This window comes from Brachyistius frenatus, unplaced genomic scaffold (assembly GCF_029030835.1).
Source record: "Brachyistius frenatus isolate BFR_SWC_R1_liver_20210118 unplaced genomic scaffold, ASM2903083v1 Contig_499, whole genome shotgun sequence".
NCBI classification, from domain to species: Eukaryota; Metazoa; Chordata; class Actinopteri; family Embiotocidae; genus Brachyistius; species Brachyistius frenatus.
In genome coordinates this window covers 82,166-104,080 of record NW_027211098.1, presented here as the reverse complement: position 1 = coordinate 104,080, position 21,915 = coordinate 82,166, and the positions used below count along the sequence as shown (strand labels likewise).

General features: G+C 43.1%; 1 protein-coding gene across 2 annotated transcripts; it reads right to left on the bottom strand.

The window, feature by feature from the left end:
• Positions 1 to 8,852: 8,852 nt before the first annotated feature.
• On the bottom strand, positions 8,853 to 21,146 carry cep76 (centrosomal protein 76). Of its 2 annotated transcripts, XM_069687881.1 has the most exons (13): positions 20,780 to 21,146; positions 19,522 to 19,674; positions 19,257 to 19,326; positions 18,944 to 19,168; positions 18,670 to 18,855; positions 17,759 to 17,856; positions 17,458 to 17,586; positions 17,052 to 17,240; positions 14,394 to 14,560; positions 13,571 to 13,730; positions 12,910 to 13,083; positions 9,621 to 9,838; positions 8,853 to 9,220 (listed from the first exon to the last, which is right to left on the bottom strand). In XM_069687881.1, exons 1-13 carry the CDS (start codon positions 20,840 to 20,842, stop codon positions 9,082 to 9,084), a joined length of 1,971 nt encoding a protein of 656 aa, XP_069543982.1. In that variant the 5' UTR covers positions 20,843 to 21,146; the 3' UTR covers positions 8,853 to 9,081. The 2 variants fall into 2 exon arrangements, with proteins under 2 accessions (XP_069543982.1, XP_069543984.1); XM_069687883.1 differs by lacking the exons at positions 13,571 to 13,730; positions 14,394 to 14,560.
• Between the last annotated feature and the right edge of the window lie 769 nt (positions 21,147 to 21,915).

Genomic DNA, 21,915 nt, shown 5'->3' with positions numbered 1-21,915 from the left:
TCATGTGCAGCTGCATTGTAAAAACTATGGTGTAGTTTTCCTCAGTTCATACATACACCGTCATTTCAGAAGATCTGAAGGTAGATGATAGTGAGGAAACACCCTGACGTCTTTGTTAGTAACGTTACGATGATAGTGATCGTTTACTCAGTTATTTACACCTGGTTTATTTTCTGTATCACCGTGACTCTAAATATGTCATCGAGTAGTGAGTCAGTCTGACTAACAACCCCGTTAACTAAGACGGGGATGTAAAGGATTATTGTTAATAAAAGGCAGTAATGATGACAATGAGAGATTGTGGATTACAGTGAACCCTCGCTATAACGCGGTTCACCTTTCACGGTCTCGCTGCTTCACGGATTTGCATCGTGCATTGTGTTCTGCATTCTGATTGGCTAAACAGTCTCTCCGCTTCTTCTCTACCTGTTTGTCAATAACGTTGCGGTTTAATATGTACACGTACGTAAAACAGCTTGCCAAATTAAAAATAATCGATGGTGGCATGTCGGTTTATAAGAATCTTTTTGCCCAGAAGAAAAAAGAGCGACAACAACTACCGATAACTATGTTCTTCTCTCGAAAAACCACACCTGCACCGCCGGCTTTAGAAGAAAGAACCGCTGCAGAGCGGAGTCAGGATGCAGCGGCTCAGTCAGAAGAGCAGTGAAATACACGAGTCACTATTTGTCCTCCTGTACTTTGTATTTGTTTTCATAATCATTTTTCATTTCCTCCCGTTCTAATCCAATGACTCGGGTCGCAGTGGGGCGGTGCCGATCTCAGCAATTTGAAGCCTTCAGTTCGTATTGATGATTCAAATTATTATTTTACAGTACAGTAGTTATTTGTAAAAAACAAACATTTATACAGTACTTTTATTTGTTAAACAAATGCTTGGGCCTGTAAAAAGGTTTTGTTCTTTGGTTTCAATGTATTATGGAGTATTTCATTGTATAATAATTGTAAAAAAAATAAAGGTTACTACTTCACGGATTTCACCTATCACGGTCTCTATTTGGAACGTAACCCCCGCGATAAACGAGGGTTCACTGTATATCGTTAGCACCATGCTAACTGTGCTGTGGAGTTGGTCAGCTGATCCTTGAAGCAGGTGCAGTGAACTGAGGAGAAAGACTGTCTGTGGATGAAACGTATCTCGTGAGCACGATTTAGTAATTCGTGCACATGATTTCAATGTTTTCTCTCTATGGTGCATCATTTTGTGGAGCGTTAGAAAATAGTTTGTTGGTTCCAGGTTTTGTAAAAATGTTTCAGAGCGCAGAAAACCAAAAGCGTAACAATGAGCCTCAAAGATATAAATGTTACATAAAAAAGCGTCCGACTGTTAACGACAGCATCAAGGAGACGGAACAGTTCATTTACTTGAACACAAGTATACTTGTTCCTTCTACTGTTTCATTTCCTTCTCGATAAGTCTGCCTTTGAGTTCATACTTCACACAGTTAATTAAGATTCTCTAAACTTCATGTGCATGGCCAGTTTGAACTTGTTTGAGAAGCAGATGTCTGTAGTTCAAGAGAAATCTGCCTTTTCAGACCGAGCTGCACTTTTCTTCTTGTGTTTATTTCATCTTTGGGTGGTGACTTCTTGACTGAGGACCGGTGTTGGTCCTGAGGCTGCACTAGTTGAGAACCGCAGATTTAGACGACACACTTTTCCTTTTATTTTTCACAATTCCAATTTGTTTTTTCCAACACATCATTGCAATATTATAATGATCATTATCACATTACCTCATAACCTTATATAACTTAAACTACAAATTACAACATTAAATGGACAGCCTTCTCTGTGCAGCTGGAGTTTATCTGAGCTCAGAGCTCGTGGGTGTCGGAGCAGCTCTTATATGTAACGTGGTGTTCAGGACAACACGTCAGTGAAGGCCAAACATCACAACATATGACACGGAGCACATTTTGCAGTTTAGATGTATGTTTGATTCATGACCAAAAGATGAAACATGTGCCTTGTAAAATGAATGCGGATTGTATATATTGTGTGCTATTTTTAAAGCTGAAAACGTATCATTCAAGCACAATTATTTTCTCAGAAGTGTTCCTGGACGTCCCGGTGGCTCGGTGCCGCTGACTCCGATCTTCAAGGAGAACCGACTTGAGGATGTTTGCCTCTTCGTGCGATGTGATTGACACCTGTCGGTCCGCTCGAAGGCCCGAGGAAGCAAAAGCGTCCTTCAGCTGGCAGATGATTTCAGTAGCAAATCTTCCGTCTGCGAGCATCTGCTGTGAAGCGCCGGCTCCTCGTGGACGGGATGAACAGGGAGACTCGACGACAGCTGGACCACCGGACCGAGGTGCTGGCGAACTCCATCTCACATCCCACCGCAGGATGTCCAGGTTTCCTCAGATCTCTTCGTAGCGGTACGTCAGTGCAGTTGGTTCCAGGAGTCCAGCTCTTCGATCGATGTGCTCACAGACGTGGTGTCGTCACTATGAAGTCAGGAACTGTTCAAACCTCGCTCCTCCTTCATCACGTTTCATGAGCGCAAAGGACAAAACGATCGCCGGTTGTTTTGGAACGAAGCCTCTGGAGAAAACTTGTGGCAGACTAACAGATCTGCATTTTTACAGTCGAGCTGTGGTTGCTGTGATCGAACCTCTCCAGGTTCTGGAATACATCTGTTGTGTTTCCTGTCTTTCTGCTGACCAACGACAAGTTTAAAATCCGTCCTTATCGGCGCTTCGTGGCTTTTCAGATATCTGAAACGTGTCTTCTTTTTTTGTCAGCGTTGTCTTTAGTTTTAGATGATAATGCAAATTCACTTTCACAGCTCCCTTCGTGACCGTCGTTTCCACTCATGTTGTTCTTCTCTGAAGAACGTCCACTGTTTTCATCTGGAAGTTAGTTTCAACAACGCTCTTCCAAAAGGGTTAGTTAGTTCATTAGTTAACACAAGCTCAGACCGACTGGTAGTTGCAGCGTTTATTTCTGTTGCGATCGGCTCTCCGTTCATCTGCCCACATGTGTAAAAAACTTGAGTTTAACTGTAAAGGTTGAACTGTCTGGAACAACGTAACTCCTCCCGTACGTCACATGACCCGGTGACCTCCTGAAGGCGAGCGATCAGCTGTTAACACATGATATTTATAACGTCTCTGAAAAGGCACAACTCCTGCGTTTTAGGGATTTTCTTCTTCCTGCAGTTTAATGTCGACTGAAATGTTGGTTGACTTAAACTCTGGACAGCTCTACATTATACTGTTGATAGTACATTTTGGGATGGAAGATAAAAAATGTGTCTGACTTTATCTTCACATGTTTGAGTGCGTTATTTTCTTGTCGCCAGTTTCTTTGTGTTTTCTTGGTACGACCGTATCAGTCACATGCTTTCTTCAGTGCTGAATGTGGATCTGATGCTTTGAATTATTGAAACGTCCTTCTTACTAGATAAACGTTAGCAGTGACGTTTCCACCGCTAGTCTGTATTTGCGTTTCATTTACGGTGGATTGTCCGAGTCTCTCTGAGCTGTTGTCTCACGTCCGATCGGTCAGGATTTTATCTCCATCCACAACATGCAGGTCTGGATGAGGAAGCAGGAAGCTGCTTCCACCTGCCTGATCAACTTCCAGCTGCAGGTTGGTTTGTTCATATATCAACTATGATACAGTCAATTTACATAAAAGTGATTTGATCCAAGCTGATTTTTAAATCTCTATGAAATCAACACTTTCTAGTTATTTTTTTCAGCTTGTCTCCACGATATACAAATTCACAGATGACTCCACCATCAATAAATATAACTACATGTAAAATACGATAACTCTTTGAAGTCTATTTATTAGTCCACAATAAAGATAAATGTGTTGAAATCAAATTTAGAATAAGGTCCTTTATTACAGTTAGTTTTACAACTTATTAAGTTTATGGAGGTGCCGTCGGAGGCGCTTCGGGTGGGAGGAAGGATCTCCTGCTGCTCTTTTCGCTGCGCTTTCTCCTCCTGCATCCAACAACAAGCTCATTAAACTGCAAGCAAACTGACATTTCAGCCCAACTTTTCTGTCTGTCTCTTGTTCCACATCATTAAGTGGCAGCGTCAGGCTCAAAGGTAGCCGGGCAAACTCTTTGAGAGAAATGGCTCGCCTGGCAAGCGGGCGTTTTGATGAGCTTGTCACTTCCTCGCCCCAAACATGCCTCATTAGTAGTTCAGTCGAAACACCTATCATCACCCCCCTCCTCTTCCTTCCCCTCCCCCTCCTCCTCCTTCCCCCCTCCTCCTCCTCCTCCTCCTGCTCCCTGTTACATACACACAAACACTTTCTTTCTCTTTCTGTCTCGCCTCCATCTCCCTCTCTCGCCCCCCTCCTGTTTTCAGCACTAATTAGCTGGCTTCTCCCTCTTCTGTGTTTCCCCAGTCACATCTCAAAGGGGGACGGATATGATTTTTCTTTAACCCAAAGGCCAACTTAATCAGCTGAATTAATGACTTTATTACTCGTTAGGCTCCAGGCCATGCAGCGCATTTCCCTCCAAAGCCCAGCGCTCCTCCTGCTCTCTCTCCCACTCCTTCTTTTACCCCCTGCAGGAATTTTTACATTTCAAAAATAGAAATAAGACGAGAGGCAAAGAGACCAGCCAGGAAGATATTCTGAGAAATATAAAAATTGAACCGATATGGAGTTACAGGTACACCCTAATGACTCCGTTAACTCTGAGCTTCAAGCCATTTATGTGTAGCAGCGAGAGTGGGCGTCTCCACGAAGAGAAACTGTGCATTTAATCAAAATGTAATATTTTGATGATCGTGTAATCAGCATATCTGGAGGTAAAACGAGGAAGATCTGGTTCTTACAATTCTTGTCACAACGGTTACATCCATTCTGTCATTTCAATATTTTTAATTAAGTAGCAACCGTCTGTTAAAGATGACAAATGGCAACACACACACACACACACACACACACACACACACACACACACACACACACACACACACACACTCGCACGCACGCACACACGCACGCACGCACGCACACAACACGCACGCACGCACGCACGCACGCACGCACGCACGCACGCACGCACACACACACACACACACACACACATATACAAACACAAACACACACACACACACACACACATACAAACACACAGACACACACACACACACACACACAGACACACACAAACACACAGACACACACACACACACACACTCCATAAAATTATAAAATGTCTGCAGAGCTCAGCATCTAAACGTCCTGTTTAATGGTTAAAATAGTGTAATTAGTGTGTGTGTGTGTGTGTGTGTGTGTGTGTGTGTGTGTGCGTGCGTGCGTGCGTGCGTGTGTGTGTGTGCGTGCGTGCGTGTGTGTGTGTGTGTGTGTACATCAGAGTCTGTCAGTAGATATATCACCACAGTAGAAAACAGCACAGATAAGGAGATGCGTCATTAGTCTTCTCATTTACTTGACAAACTGAAACAGCCCGAAGCCTTTACGCTGAATTCGGTTCATCTAGCGACAACACAATAATGAGGTGGATGTACAACGAGGAGTCGCTCCTTATTGGTGTTGAGAGGAAACAGAAGATCTCAGGTAGACGTGTCCTCTGTGGACAGACGGGCATCGGTTCGCTTCGTTAAGGTTCCAAACCTGTTTCAAGTTCTCCACCATTTTATTGTCTTTCCACTTTGTGGTTCAAATGAAACAGTTAAAAAGTCAGATCTTACAGCTGCTGGTCGGTCTGTGTGGCTTCACACAAGAAAACACGACGTTTGTTTGGAGCCCAGAACAATAATTTGTTGTTGGACTCTCAACACATTTCATTCTGGTTCTTCGTCACCCAGAACTCTGAACTCTACACTGACATGGCAGCCATTTTGAAGACTGTTGAGTGAACATTCTTACAATGACAACACTGCGTGAACATGTGGATGTACAACAGGTGTAATCATGTACAACATGCTGACCTTCTTACTGTTAGCGTGTTGGCATGCTCAGAGTATTTATAGGATGTATTAAATTTATTGACCTGATGACGGTACAACATACAAAGTTAAATGATTAACAAAAGAACATGAATATCTGAAAGATCAAACAGTTGTCGAGAGATTTGACCAAAAACTACAAATGTCCATCAGCGGATCTCCAAAGTCTCTCACACCGACCGTCTTAAATCCATCTGATCGTTTACAGGAAGTTCTAGCGGGCCGACACCGAGCAGGCCGCTGGGATGCCATCGCTACCAGGAGTTTATATCTAGTGGAGAAAAGGGAGATTTACAAACCCTTGATTGTAACAACGGTGACTGATTGAACAAAAACATGGAAAACCCAACTAATTACAGCAAGTGAAGACTGATTTCAAACTCCGGACTGGTCTCCATCTAAAGGACTACGTCGAACAACCCCGGCCTGCGTGCATATGGAGCATGTGGAGAGGGTATTTCAGGAATGAGTGATCAACTATTTATTTATAGTCATATTACATTTAATATTCCTCAAACATGGGTGTTGTGGTAGCTGTATCCTGTTGTGATTTACTACTGGTACAGCCTATAATTAAACAAATTAAATAAAGTAGTGAACATTTGACCTTTTTTGATGAGTTAATATACATTTTTTAATATTATATTTTAGATGTATTCATACATTCAAAGAGAAGTTGTGAAAACAGTCCAAAGCAGAATCCTTGAGGACTTACAGCATACAGAACGAGTCATTTGCAATTGTGGTAATTTGTATTTTTTTATAACTTTTTAAATATATTTAAAAATTATTTTCTAACTTGTTGTATTTTTCAATAATTTCGTACATAACTGCCGGGCGCAATAAACAGTAATGTGCTAAAGTTGTCTGCAGGCTACAATGAATTTCTCCCAATCAACACCATCTTAAGGCCTGATGGTACAGTTATTGAGAATACTTGTGAAGTTCAGGTGAAACATCTCATCATCAGGAAGAAGGAAACCAGATGTGTGAAACCAGGTTCCAGCTGCAACTTTGTTCTAATTACCAAAACGCAGGCTGAAAGAACACCTGTGCTGTCAAACTGATCTTTTAGTCTTTCTCATAACCAATCCATCATTTTGTTTATGATAAAAATGTACATTCTCTCTCCACATATAAGTGTGACTCGGCACAAAAGGCGGCAATAAAACATCCAGTTTTCTGGGATGTTGTCTGGATGTGTTCAGATGCAGGATGTGAAGGATTTAGTTGTGATCAGATTTACTAGAAACCAGCAGCTCTCCTCTCTTCCTGTTTTATAGAGTAGCTGCTGTCCCACAGGACCTGTTAGTCGATTACACCTGTTTAATAAGGGCTGAAAACATACCTGAGTTTCAGCATCAAACATTTCCTTCTGTACATTCTTCCTGTGCAACACAGTAATGAGTGGAGGTGTGTGTGTGTGTGTGTGTGTGTGTGTGTGTGTGTGTGTGTGTGTGTGTGTGTGTGTGTGTGTGTGTGTGTGTGTGCGTGTGTGTGTGTGTGTGTGGCATTCAGAAACAGGGTGGGATTATTCATTACCTGTGTGTTTGGCTGTTTCAGCCTCCCTCCTGATCTCCGTGTTCAACAACTCTGGGCCAAACGCAGAATTGCAAATTAGCTCCCGGAAAAATCGAATTAATTGTCTTTCCTCACAGGCTTCTGGTCAACGTTTGGGCTGACGTGTCAACGACTCCCCTCAAAGATTCAACTGCAGAACAAGATGAAGCACCGCAAAGCCCCCACCACAACACACCGGCCCCGTGTCCGTTAACGGAGCACTTTAATCACGGCTTCCTGAGCCCCGGTGAGTGTCCAGCTGTCCGCGTCCAGCTGTCCCCGCGTCCAGCTGTCCCCGCGTCCTCCGGCGGCTTTCAGAGCTGCTCCTTTGGCTCCTGCACAATAAGTCAAACATAGTTGGAGGACTTTGTACCATAAATACAATTAAATGTCATTGTTTAATTTCCCCTACAGAGATATTTTTAAATTATTTTGATGTATTATATTAACTTAAAACAAATACTTGTATTGGTTAAATGGAATATTATGGATGATATATGAGACCATAACATTGGAACAGAGCAGTAAGATGACCTCAGTCATGCCTCTATTAATACACCTGCTGCAGGCTCCCAGTGTTCAGGTTTTGGTGCTGTGCAGAGCAGTGAGCCACAGCTGCATCCAGAGGGACAATAGTTGTCTTAACACGCCATCTAGTGCTGGTTACATGTATTACAAGGATATTTTTTTCACAAGAAATTGAATTTGCTAAACATCTCCCACACACCGAGTCCTGACATTATTGCTTGTGTGTGTTCAATAGTCTCGATGTGTTTGAAACAGAACGGAAACAGTAAACTAATCCTGTGAAGAACTGACGGTCAACATAAGTCTGGAATAAATACAGCATTTAAAATTCACAGAACTGCAGCATGTTGGATAAAATGAAAGTTTTCATTTCCGTTCCAGAGTTCAGTTTTTAATATTTTCTATTCGTGTACTCATCAGGAAACGACAACAGGATAAATTGTGACCATATGATTATAACCATGTTTTAAAATGCAACAAGGACTAAAAGTCTGAGATAAACAGAAAACACAAAATGCTGAGGCTTTGATAAACCTTCTGTGATGTTTAACCGAATTTCATACAGTTGTTTTTACTTTCTGTGCTTTGTGAGAATCTGAAGCCAAAAAGTTAGAGCAATTATAAAATATTGTAATATGCACTGTACTTTCTGGAATTATTGAATCAATTTTAAGCAATTAAAGGAAAGTCTTTCAGCAACTAAAAACAATCCTGTTCACATTAATGGCAGCAAAAAAAAAGCATCTAATCTACTTGAAAATGTCTTTGACAGATTTCTAGAGAGTACAGTGAGATGAGCAAGTTCTGTTTATTTGCAAAAATAAATAGAGTAAATATCTGTACAAATGGTGAGCCTACAAAATAAAGGCCTGAGAGCAACAAACATGTCCAAGCAATTGTACAATTTCATTTACATTTAGTCTAGTCTTGGGTCCGGATGATCTTATATGTCCATGTGAGGACCACGCGATGTCTTCCTGAAGATAGAAAACATCAGCTGGTAGTTCCTGGGGTCCGTTGCTCAGAGTACACAACGGTATTTACATGCAAACATGAGCCACACTGCACACGCATTCTCAGGATATACAAACACCCGAACACGGACTGCCAGCCTCACATGGTCGCCACGACAACACACGATCTCCTCACAGAACGGAGACCTGCAGAAAAAGATAACAAGAAACACAAAGCATGAAATCCAACGTAAAATAAAGTTGTCAAATATACAGAGAGGAGATTCTGACTCTGGTGCGCCCTCTAGAGGAAGGTCAGAGGTCACGATCTGTTAGACGACACTGCAGCACAATTTGTTGAAACATTCGTCGCTCTCCATTTCACTGTTTCTTGAGTGGATTTAATTCACATCATTCTATGAACAATATGAAGTTGTTGTTTTCCAGAACACGCCTTGCAGCCTTCTTTATCTGACACGGATGACACCAAACTGATCGTATCGTATCATCAAGGACCCTCGAACAGAAACATCCAGCATCGAGTTCACCACCTGAGCAACTCCAAACCAACTCCCTGCTGCTGCTGATGTTTAAAACTGGATCTCACCTGAGGCACGTTGCGAAGGCTCTCCGAGCGTTGCGGTGCAGGAAGTGTATAGGGAAGCCTTTGAAGGTGTGTCCGTCGGGCACGGCCCTCCTCACTGCGTCCTGGAACTCCTCGTTGCCGCAGGAGACGCCCGTACAGCGCTCCAGCTCGTAGGCCGACAGGGCCGAGGACAGCAGGTAGGACAGGTGGTCGTCCCACACGGTCGCCAGGTCCAGGTCCTGAAGGAGGAACCCAGTTCAGGAGCACTTAAAGGGTCCGTTCATTAAACCACAGACGCACTGTCAGTTCCCTCGTGGTGTTTCTGGCAACGCTGATTTGACATTGTGCTATTTCGTAGTCAATTCAGACTCTAGTATTAGTATGAACAATGAAGTATTATTGTAAGTTAAAAATATAAATGGCTAATCTATGGTGTTTTAGCTATGTGTCCTATTATAACTTGCAGAAAAAAATAAAAATAAAACTCCTTAAAATGTGAATGAATCCATGTTTCCATGCATCACTGTTGATTATGTCGACTCCCAGACGAACCACAAATGACATTAACTTGAGGCAGGTTACAAAGTTGTCGTCCATTTTTTCATCTTCACTGGAACCAAAAGTAATGTTTCATTCATGTATGTACGTCATGATTCATTCACTTTATTAACTGAACTTTTCTTGAATGTTTGTTTGTTACTTTTCATGATGCAATTTGCGTACCAGCCTCATGTGGGAGTGGACGACGCCATCATCTACCTGCTGCAACGAGCTCAGTCTCACCTGGATGGAACCGGTGACTCTGTGAGAATCACTTTCTTTGATTTCTCCAGTGCATTCAACACCATCCAACCACTGCTGCTGAGTAAGAAGCTGCGGGTGGTGGGGGTGGACACGTCCACCGTCTCCTGGATCACTGACTACCTGACAGGCAGACCACAGTTTGTCCGTCTGGGCAGTGTGCTGTCTGATACGGTGGTCAGTGGTACTGGAGCTCCTCAGGGAACTGTTCTGTCTCCTTCCTGTTCACCTTCTACACCACTGACTTCCAGAACAACTCAGAGTCCTGCCATCTGCAGAAGTTCTCTGATGACTCTGCAGTGGTAGGATGTATAAGGGATGGACGGGAGGATGAGTACAGGGCAGTAGTGGAGGACTTTGTGGAGTGGGCGGGAAGAAATCACCTGCTCCTGAACGTGACCAAGACCAGAGAGATGGTGGTCGACTTCAGGAGGAAGACGACGGCTCCACAACCGCTGAGAGTTCTGGGAGAGGAGGTGGACATGGTTGAGGAGTACAAGTACCTGGGTGTCTCCATGACAACAGACTGAACTGGAAGACCAACATCAATGCTGTCTACAAGAAGGTGATGAGTCGACTCTTTTTTCTGAGGAAACTTCGATCCTTCAATGTGTGCAGCATGATGCTGGAGATGTTTTACCATCTGTTGTGGCCAGTGCTTTGTACTTCACTGTGGTCTGCTGGGGGAGCAGCATTGGAGCCGGTGACACCAACAGACTTAACAAACTGGTTAAGAAGGCCGGCTCCATCATCGGCTACAAACTGGACAGTCTGGAAAAGGTGGTGGAGAGGAGGACACTGAACAAACTATTGTCCATCTTGGATAATCCTGTCCACCCTCTCCACCACCTGCTGCAGGGACAGAGGAGGACTTTCTCTAAAAGACTCCTCCAGCTCCGCTGTCACAAGGACATATACAGGAGATCATTCCTGATACAGGAGATCATTACTGATACAGGAGATCATTCCTGATACAGGAGATCATTCCTGATACAGGAGATCATTCCAGATACAGGAGATCATTCCTGATACAGGAGATCATTCCAGATACATGAGATCATTACTGATACAGGAGATCATTACTGATACAGGAGATCATTCCTGATACAGGAGATCATTACTGATACAGGAGATCATTCCTGATACAGGAGATCATTCCAGATACAGGAGATCATTCCTGATACAGGAGATCATTCCTGATACAGGAGATCATTCCTGATACAGGAGATCATTACTGATACAGGAGATCATTCCCGATACAGGAGATCATTCCCGATACAGGAGATCATTCCTGATACAGGAGATCATTCCTGATACAGGAGATCATTCCCGATACAGGAAATCATTCCAGATACAGGAGATCATTCCAGATACAGGAGATCATTCCTGATACAGGAGATCATTCCTGATACATGAGATCATTCCCAATACAGGAGATCATTCCAGATACAGGAGATCATTACTGATACAGGAGATCATTCCCGATACAGGAGATCATTACTGATACAGGAGATCATTACTGATACAGGAGATCATTCCCGATACAGGAGATCATTCCCGATACAGGAGATCATTCCTGATACAGGAGATCATTCCTGATACAGGAGATCATTCCCGATACAGGAAATCATTCCAGATACAGGAGATCATTCCAGATACAGGAGATCATTCCTGATACAGGAGATCATTCCCGATACATGAGATCATTCCCAATACAGGAGATCATTCCAGATACAGGAGATCATTCCTGATACAGGAGATCATTCCCGATACAGGAGATCATTACCGATACAGGAGATCATTCCAGATACAGGAGATCATTCCAGATACAGGAGATCATTCCCGATACAGGAGATCATTCCCGATACAGGAGATCATTCCCGATACAGGAGATCATTACCGATACAGGAGATCATTCCAGATACAGGAGATCATTCCTGATACAGGAGATCATTCCTGATACAGGAGATCATTCCTGCCCACTGCAATAAGACTGTACAATAACTCACCTCTGACAAAATCCATCACAGTACAATAACACTGTTGACTGTGTTTCTTGGTTTGTTTGTATATTATATATATATAGATATATACTGTACTGTATATATATATATATATATATATATATATATATATATATATATATATATATATGTTGACTGTTTATTGGTTTGTTGTATATAATATATATAGATATATAATGTACTGTATATATACTGTATATACTGTGCATTTTATATTTATATTTTTTTACTGCTATTTTATTTTATTGCTTTTCTATTATATTATTCTATTCTATTATTATTTTTATTCTATTGTTTCTATTATTGCTCCTGTATGTATGCTGCTGTGGCGAAAAAATTTCCCCTCGGGGATTAATAAAGTAAATACCTACCTACCTACCTACCTACCTACCTACCTACCTACCTACCTACCTCACAGCAGGTTTCCATCTCACACAGCAGAGGAGAGTCAAACATCATCCACACACAGTCCAGCCATGGTTTACCTTCCTGTGCTCAGAGACCAGGTAGCGCATCTCCAGCTCCAGCTGGTTGCTGGCTGCAGCCGGATCCAGAGACGGGGCGCAGAGCGGAGGAAGAGGGGGCAGCGAGGTGGTGGAGCCCGGCGCACAAACAGACTTCAGAGCCTCTTCGCTCATCGCTTTCCACTGTGACGGATTCTGTAGGAATAGGAGGCAGAAAAGAGGCATTTACCTGTTGCTCTCATTCATGTACTCATGTAAAACCACTGCAGTGTGTCCACTAGTCCACTAGGGGTTCGGGGCGTCGCTTCAGGGCAACATGACAGGAAAGGAGTTGCTGATGAATGAAACTCTTGCAGATTCAATTTCTGTCCCCACAAACTGGCTCGTGGTCCAATGATTGAAGATGGCCACCATCCAGCCGGCTCGGTGCCAGCAGCTCTCCGTCCTCTGTGACTCAAAATCACCACTGTAGCTTCATGACGACACACATTTCACCAAAGCCTGAACGAGAACACAAAACCTGCCAACAAAACTAATATCAACGCTGACACGCTCTGAGCCCTGAAGTGATCAATTATGTATTAATAAATGCAACAACGAACCATGAAATATAAGTGAAACTTGTTTAATTAGGATGACAGCTACAGGCCAAGCCATCCAGGGATTGACATGATGCTTCTACCTGGAAGTCAAAGACACAGAGATCCACGGCATCAGAAGGCTGGCAGTTAGCCAGGAAGGTGTGGTGGTTGAAGACACAGCCCACGGTGCGGTAGGGGGACGAGGGTTTGGGTTGGGGGGCCAGGGGCGGGGCATCAGGATCTACGGCCCGGTGCAGGTATCTGAGCACACATATTGGACACAGCCTCATCAGCCCAATTACAAACACATTTAGATCGATTTTACATCTACATAGACAACATGTTTGGCAGAATTAACGTGAAAATGTTCCTCATATAGATGTAAAATAAAGTTAAATAGTATTTACATATCCATGGAGTCACGCCACTTATTCCATCTAGTGATAAAACATGCTGTAGATCTATCACATTAGGACAAGATGTCATGGAGGGGAAGAGCTCAAAAATCACTCAGACGTAATCAATTGTTCCTTTGCATGAAATGTGGCCACCAAATTTGATGGAAATCCCTTTATTTGATTCTGAGACATCCTGTAATGAAACAGTGTAATGAGACGACTGAGGAAAGAACTAAAAGCTCATTGTCGCTCTTCTTAGACAGCGTTTGCTTTTAGGAGTTACCGGAAAAATCGAAATATTACATTTCTGAGAGAAGACTTTATCTGAAATATTCTGTTCTCCCTTTGCAACACCAACAGTGTCCAACGTAGAGATATCAACAGGAAGCACGAAGATGTTCAGTGTGTTTAACTGATTGGAAAGTAGCATTGTGGAAGTTCCCGTTTGATCCCAGAAGTATTTCAGTACAAGTGTTACAGAACTTATTAACTATATGTCTAACAGTATAAATAAATAAAATGGCACCTGTGTGCTGTCAGGCTCTCCCAGAAAGTGGTGCTCCCATCAGTACCGCGGGTCAGGACCCAGGTATGGGGCACGTGTTTGGCTTTGGTGCCCACACACACGTATGCATCCAGGCCGAAGCCCAGCAGGAGGCTGCACAGCAGGGTGGCGTGGTCCTCACAGTCTCCCTGGGGAGGACAGACAGCGCTGCTTCGGGATCATGTTGAAATAATACATCATGTCAGTCAAGTGTTTCCTGTACTTCAAGAGGAACAGACTTTTGTCCTGGTTCAGTGCAGATCGTTCGTTAGAGCTGCAAAGATCACGAGATGTAGCTGAAAGCTCTGCCAGCGTATGAGCTTCCATCTCTGTTACTTATTCAGCTCCCAAACATCAAGAACTAAGTTCCATGCTCACAAAAGCCTCTTTACTTTCCCTGGAAAACTCAGATTATTAAAGAATTCAAATCCTGAGATATAATGGCTTTATTCCGTAAACATTACAAACTTATTCCCAAATCATTACGACTCTAATCTCAAAATATTATAACTTAATTTTAGGATCCAAATGCCAGGATTTTTAGGACTGTAAAAGATTACATCGTTATACTCAAATTATTACAACTGAATCTTTGAAATATTACATATGAGTAAAAGGTCATAATGTGTTAATTTTTTTTTATTTGTGATGAAAATATTCAGCTTGGGCTGTGAAGAATGTTTATAAATGGAAAAAAAAACCCATTGGAGTAACTTCTGCTATGACTGGATGTGAGATAAGCGCATCGAGCCCATATTAAGGCGGGTTTGAACAGAGTTCTGTTTTATCTCCGGCCCCGTCTAATTCATCAAGTCACTACAACAGTGTGTTTAAACAGACTACAATATCCTGTTAGTCTTTCTCAGAAGTGTTGAACACACACAAGTCTGCTGGAGAGGAAATAAGCTCATCAAATTGTTCATGACAGTAAGCAACTCTTTTTCTGTACTCGTTCAACTTTTCCAGTAAAGAGGCCTGAGCTGCTGCTGAGCGCTGGCTCGGGCTACAGGCAAGTCACAATGATAGATGTTCCCCACAAGTGCTAATATGGACGCCAGCATTGGAACAAGCTGGGGACTGATGAGGCTAAATTAATTTTCCCTGGAATGAAACTCATAAATCACAGCTGACAAGGGCCACTTTGTGAGAGTTGTGTTGCGTCGGTCTTGCCAGCCGCTCGCAGACGAGAGGCTGGGAACATTTATCCCGCGGTGGTCTGGGAAATTCCCCTCTATCTGGTCACGAGATGAAAATGCATCAGTCAGTCAAGTCTGCACAAATCCTTCTTCCTCAGAAGTGACAGAATCAGCCGACCTGGAAATGGAGCAGTTCAGCCAGCTCTACGTGATGCTTTCTGACTTGCGGAGAAACATTTTACCTTTAACGGCAACACATCATAAATGTGTGACATATTTTAAACCATACACTGTAGCCCGCTGAGGTTATATGAGGATGAGGTCTTCACAGGCTTTTGTGTCATGCAGTCACCATCCAATTCACTTTGAATGGTTTCTGTGTTTGTCACTGCTGATACTGAGTGCTGATCCAATACGAGTGCTCTTTAAAAACTGCAAAGTCCGCTGTGTGACATGTTGGTGGAGATTACTGTGGCATGAAAAACCTCCACGGCCTCTGTGATTAAATCAATTAAAAGGATTTTAAAAAACAAACAAAAAAACAATGAAACTGTAGTGTGGATTGATCAAATCAGAGGTCAGTACCAACACCGACAGGTCCGGTCTGTGGGATCAGTTGTGTTTAGTTTAACATCACTTACAACCTTGTTCCTGTTGGAAACGTGCTCGGTGTGATTCAGAGGTTTGTGAATGTTAGACGGAAAAAAACTAAATCGATGGAGGGAAAACAGCTGTCCAACCTGGCTGCAGTGTGATAGTCTGAAGTGCAGCTTCAAATAAATCCAAGGATATCCATCTCGTGTCTCCATCACACATCACTGTCTGTCTCACACAATACATTCACGCTGTCAAAATCAGATTTATGTGCATATCTGACATGACATCAGATTTTTACATTTACGTTTCAACTAAATTTGAATGTGGTTTGAAATCAAATTGGTGTCAGTCTGACCGCTCTGATCGAACTTCCTGTGGGACACGTAGAGGAAACATGTCTGACCACACGACACACTACTCACAGGACAGGAAACCAAAGCGGAGCCGGCATCACTATAGCAACCAATACGGATAAGTATATATATATTATCCATATTGAGGATCGCTACCTGAACACCGATTGCATCAGATCACTACCAATATATAATGTACACATCCAGGTGACAGGTGAAATATTGAGCAGTCCCAAACTGCCAAAACTAGGTATGAAGTATATTTCTGTTCCAATAAAGAAATGATCTTCTGCATCCTTTCATTTATGGGGTTCATATTTCAAGTGTAAATAAATGAATTGAATAAAATGTTGCTGTAGTTTGAAATAGTGAGTCTGTACTCTCAGACAGATAAATCACAAAGTATATTCACAGAAACATTGGTATGGAAAGCTGTAAATGTGCCAGTGTGTCTGCGTTAGGCGGTAAAGATGTGGCAGCATCATGAGAAAACTGTCCTCTGACAATGAATCATCATTGTTGTGGCAGCTGAACGGCCTGAAACGTGTCCTTACCTTCCCTCTACAGAGGAAAGCCATCAACGTGCACCACTGCTCCTGCCTGCCTCCTCCTCCCACCACCGCCGCCTTCTCATGAGCCAGCAGGCTGACCAACCGCGCCGCCTGTCGAGGGCTTTCCAAGAGGCGACCCGCCCGGAGGACGCGCACGTAGGAACACACCGGCCTGTTGATGGCGTTCTCATCCTGCAGAGCAGACACAAACCCAGACGTCAAAGGAAGGCAGGCATGAACCGTCCGTAAACTGGTCCTCCTCCCAAACCACCAACACCACAAACCGGTGGATCAGAACCGGCAGATGAAATCAACTCACCAATCAGTCACGTGACCTCTGCTCGGTTTGAAAAGGAAACATTTCCATAATAGTGATGAAATGGTTTCTTCTTTGTTATAACAGACAAACCTGTGCAAAGATCTTGACCAGCTTGGACTGGTGTGACGGACGGATCTCCAGGAACTCCCTCCACCACTGTTTGGCATAAACCAAGAAGAGCCTCTCCTTCTCGGCCGTCCGCTGCCTCTCCAGTGATCGCTGGGTGAGAAACACACATCACATGATGACGTCACCTCCTCAGGATGGAGCTTTGATGTTTCCTTTACAGCGCTGCCTTTATTTCCACTCCGAGGAGCATTAATGGAACGATTCGCGATTATTTCCCAGCTGATTGACGAGGCGGAGGAATGAAGGGCTCCAGTGTGCTGACCTGTGTGCTGATGATGTCACTGCTCAGAGTCTCGGGGGGGGGAGGGTACAGCTCCACACTGACAGTCAAAACGCCAGCTGGGAGTTTGCATTCACTTCCTGTTGAGACACATTCAGTACTTAAAACTGTTACCAGCTAAGGAAAACAAGGATTTCTAATTCTTACTAACGTCTTCATAAGTACCTATAAGGACAATAAAGGAACTGTTAGACTTGTCCAGCTAAAAGCATTTGAGATTTAAACTTCTGCTCCTCTAAATTTCTGGAGGAAATTATTGCACTTTTTACTTTCCTACACTCACTTGGTCTGGTAGTTACAAATCACTTCATAGATTGTCATGAATAATATAAAACTTTATAAATCCCCGGGAACCACGTCCACCTGCTGCAGCTGCAACACGAGAGGACTCATTAAAGCAGTGACATCATATCTGAGCTCTTCTTCCTCTGCTGCCTTTGAATGCATTGAATCATGATTCCTAAACTTTTGCAGTATACTGTATTTCTGAATTGCCTCTAAAAATCAGTTATTTCAATAAACACAGTTGTTGAGGACCAACTTCTTAAATTTACACTTCTTTAAATTAAATTGGAAATAAAAACAGGTCAGTTTAGAGGTCCTCCTGTGGTTTAGTTGAGGTTGAAGACTTTTATGTCTTATTTCTTTTTATATGATCATCAAGCGAATTATTAACACAAAAATTAAATGATTAAAAGTTTGTAATGTCCAAACAAAACTTCTGATTGGGTGACTAAAAAACCTTTACTTCAGGAAGAGACCCTTTTTGTAGCAGGTTTTCTTTGGAGAAAAGAGACAATATAATGTGAAAGGTAAGAAACAACTACTCGGCAGTCTTTATCTTCCTTTATCTAAAATCCTTTTAAAAAGAATCCTTCATCTCTGCTGCTCACCGACTCCCATCAGCTCCACAGCCGAGCAGGTCTTTCCGCTCGGTGAGCTGAGGACGTTCCTCCAGTCCAGGAAGTAGGACGAGACGAGCGCCGTCTCGCCGGAGGTGTCCGTCTTGATGAGCACCAAGTGAACCGGGTCACACATGGACAGCATGGCGCTCACATCCGCCATCTTACTGCTTCCTCCTGCAACGGCAGAAGTGAGTGTGAAACGACGGACTCAGTGATGATACGTTTCATTACGGAGAGCTCCACCGACGCTGACTCCACGTACCGGTTCCCTCCCGGTGGATCTCCAACAGAAAGCCCTCCTTCAGGTCCGGCTCGCAGGCACAAGGTACCGGTTTGGAGCGAAACCTCTGGTTCCGGAAATGCAGGTAGAGTGTAAAGGTGGAACGCACCTGACCAGGTAACGGCTCCGGCTCCTGCAGGTGCTCCAAGAAAGCCTTCCCGCCCAGTACTTGGAGATACAGGTACCGCCGGGACGGGTCGGTGTTGGCTGAGCCAGAACAAACAGAACACCTTCAGTTCAACAGGAAACATTTGCTGTTCCACCAGTTCATCGGGTTGGACATCATGTTTCTTACTCTTCAGTTCAGGAACACTTTTGTCAACAACGCCAGTCGCAGGTTCTGGAGGAGGTTCTGGTTCTGGTTCCTACCACGAAACACACAGAACAGGTGGAAGAGACTCAATCATTCACTCCTTCATGGACAGAACTCACAGAGAATAAAATGCATTCTTAATCTACAGAAATATTAAAGACAAGCGGTGGAAACATCACAGAGCTGTCAACAACAGAAAAGGTCCAAGTTTAGAAGTGACAGAATAAAAAGTCCGGTGTTAGTCGACCTGTGTGAACTGGAGGTGTTTCATCACATCGTCTATGACGCCTCTCCGCTGCAGAGCCAACAGGAAGTCTGTTTCCGACAGGGACCGCGTGGAACCGGGATTGTCCCTCCCCGTCTCCGCCAGCACCTCCCGGATCCTCCCGTGGATGTCCATCTGGACACAAACACCACCTCTGAACACACTCCGTCCACGACCCCGCTCAGACATCGGCATGTTTCACACTTCCTGCTTGTTTGTACCTCCAGCTGGTCTGAATAAGAGCTCTGAAATAAGAGCTCTGAAATAAGAGCTCTGAAATAAGAGCTCTGAAATAAGAGCTCTGAATAAGAGCTCTGACCATCAAACAGGGATTTTAGAAAACCGATCGGCTTCAACCCTTTTCATTCAAACTCACTCAAACCGACACAAACACGGGATTAAAAGGAGTTCAACAGATACCGATACATATATATATGTATATAGATATATGTATACAGTGAACCCTCGTTTTTCGCGGGGGTTACGTTCCAAATAGAAACCGTGATAGGCGAAATCCGTGAAGTAGTAACCTTTATTTTTTTTTACAATTATTATACAATGAAATACTCCATAATACATTGAAACCAAAGAACAAAACCTTTTTACAGGCCCAAGCATTTGTTTAACAAATAAAAGTACTGTATAAATGTTTTTTTTACAAATAACTACTGTACTGTAAAATAATAATTTGAATCATCAATACGAACTGAAGGCTTCAAATTGCTGAGATCAGCACCGCCCCACTGCGACCCGAGTCATTGGATTAGAACGGGAGAAAATGAAAAATGATTATGAAAAAAAATACAAAGTACAGTAGGACAAATAGTGACTCGTGTATTTCACTGCTCTTCTGACTGAGCCGCTGCATCCTGACTCCGCTCTGGAGCGGTTTTTTCTTCTAAAGCCCGCGGTGCAGGTGTGGTTTTTTGAGAGAAGAACATAGTTATCGGTAGTTGTTGTCGCTCTTTTTTCTTCTGGGCAAAAAGATTCTTATAAACCGACATGCCACCATCGATTATTTTTAATTTGGCAAGCTGTTTTACGTACGTGTACATATTAAACCGCAACGTTATTGACAAACAGGTAGAGAAGAAGCGGAGAGACTGTTTAGCCAATCAGAATGCAGAACACAATGCACGATGCAAATCCGTGAAGCAGCGAGACCGTGAAAGGTGAACCGCGTTATAGCGAGGGTTCACTGTATATCTATATACAGTATATATGTAAAGCGGCTGGTCACCTTCAGCAGGTGGTTGTGGATCAGCAGCTTCAGCTCGGAGGCTTTTTCTGGAGGTAGAGACATCACGTGATCAGGTTCAACACAGCAGGCCGGAAAAAGGGCAACAAACGCCTGTTTGTTTTGGTTGGTAACTGATTTAAACTATATTTCACACTATTTAAACTATATTTCACACTATTTAAACGATATTTCACACTATTTAAACTATATTTCACACTATTTAAACTATATTTCACACTATTTAAACGATATTTCACACTATTTAAACTATATTTCACACTATTTAAACGATATTTCACACTATTTAAACGATATTTCACGCTCGTGTGCATCGTTCATAGCGCAGCCGGAGTTGTTGTTTTGACATCTGTGAGGACCCGTTTAAACTGGCGGAAGAGACGCGGGAACACGTCTCCGCTGCTGCCGGACACGTCTCACGGGGAAAACCGGCACATCAACCAATCCGCCCGGAAATTAGTCATTTACGTTGAGAACAATCTCACTGAGGATGCGACTCATTTTAAGGGACTTCTTTTTTAGGTGTATTTAAGTTTTGTTTGCTTAATGTTTGCCATTTTATTCAGGGATTGTGTCGGTTGCCCGAATGCCGTCACAACTTGCGACAACCTATTAAAGGACCCTTTCATGGCTAAATTGTAGTTTCAATCAAATTGGATGTTTACATTTCATTGTTTCTCTATAAAATCAACCAGTTTCATATTATTAACCATTTTAGAGTGTTTTATAGAAGCCCTTTTAACTTAGAATATTACATAGACATGATTATTTACAGTCTTGAGGTAGAAGATCTGCATCTTCACACGATGAACAGAACGTCCTCCTCACACCTCCAGATGTTCAACACTACAGCAGACCACACAGCAAGGCCTCTTCTTCAAGTGGTGGGTGACTTTCTGGAATCACATCACCGTGGTGATCACCGTGGTGATCACCGTGGTGACGCAGCACCATCACCGTGGTGATCACCGTGGTGATGGGATGGAGGAGCTGCAGCTGCTCTGCTGACTCCAAGTTAAAAACAAACAGAAACACGAGCAGCGTTTGGTAAAAAGAAGGTTTATTTGAAGAAGAATGTCCTGTTTTCACTGCAGCTCAGGTACAAAACTCCCTGAAAC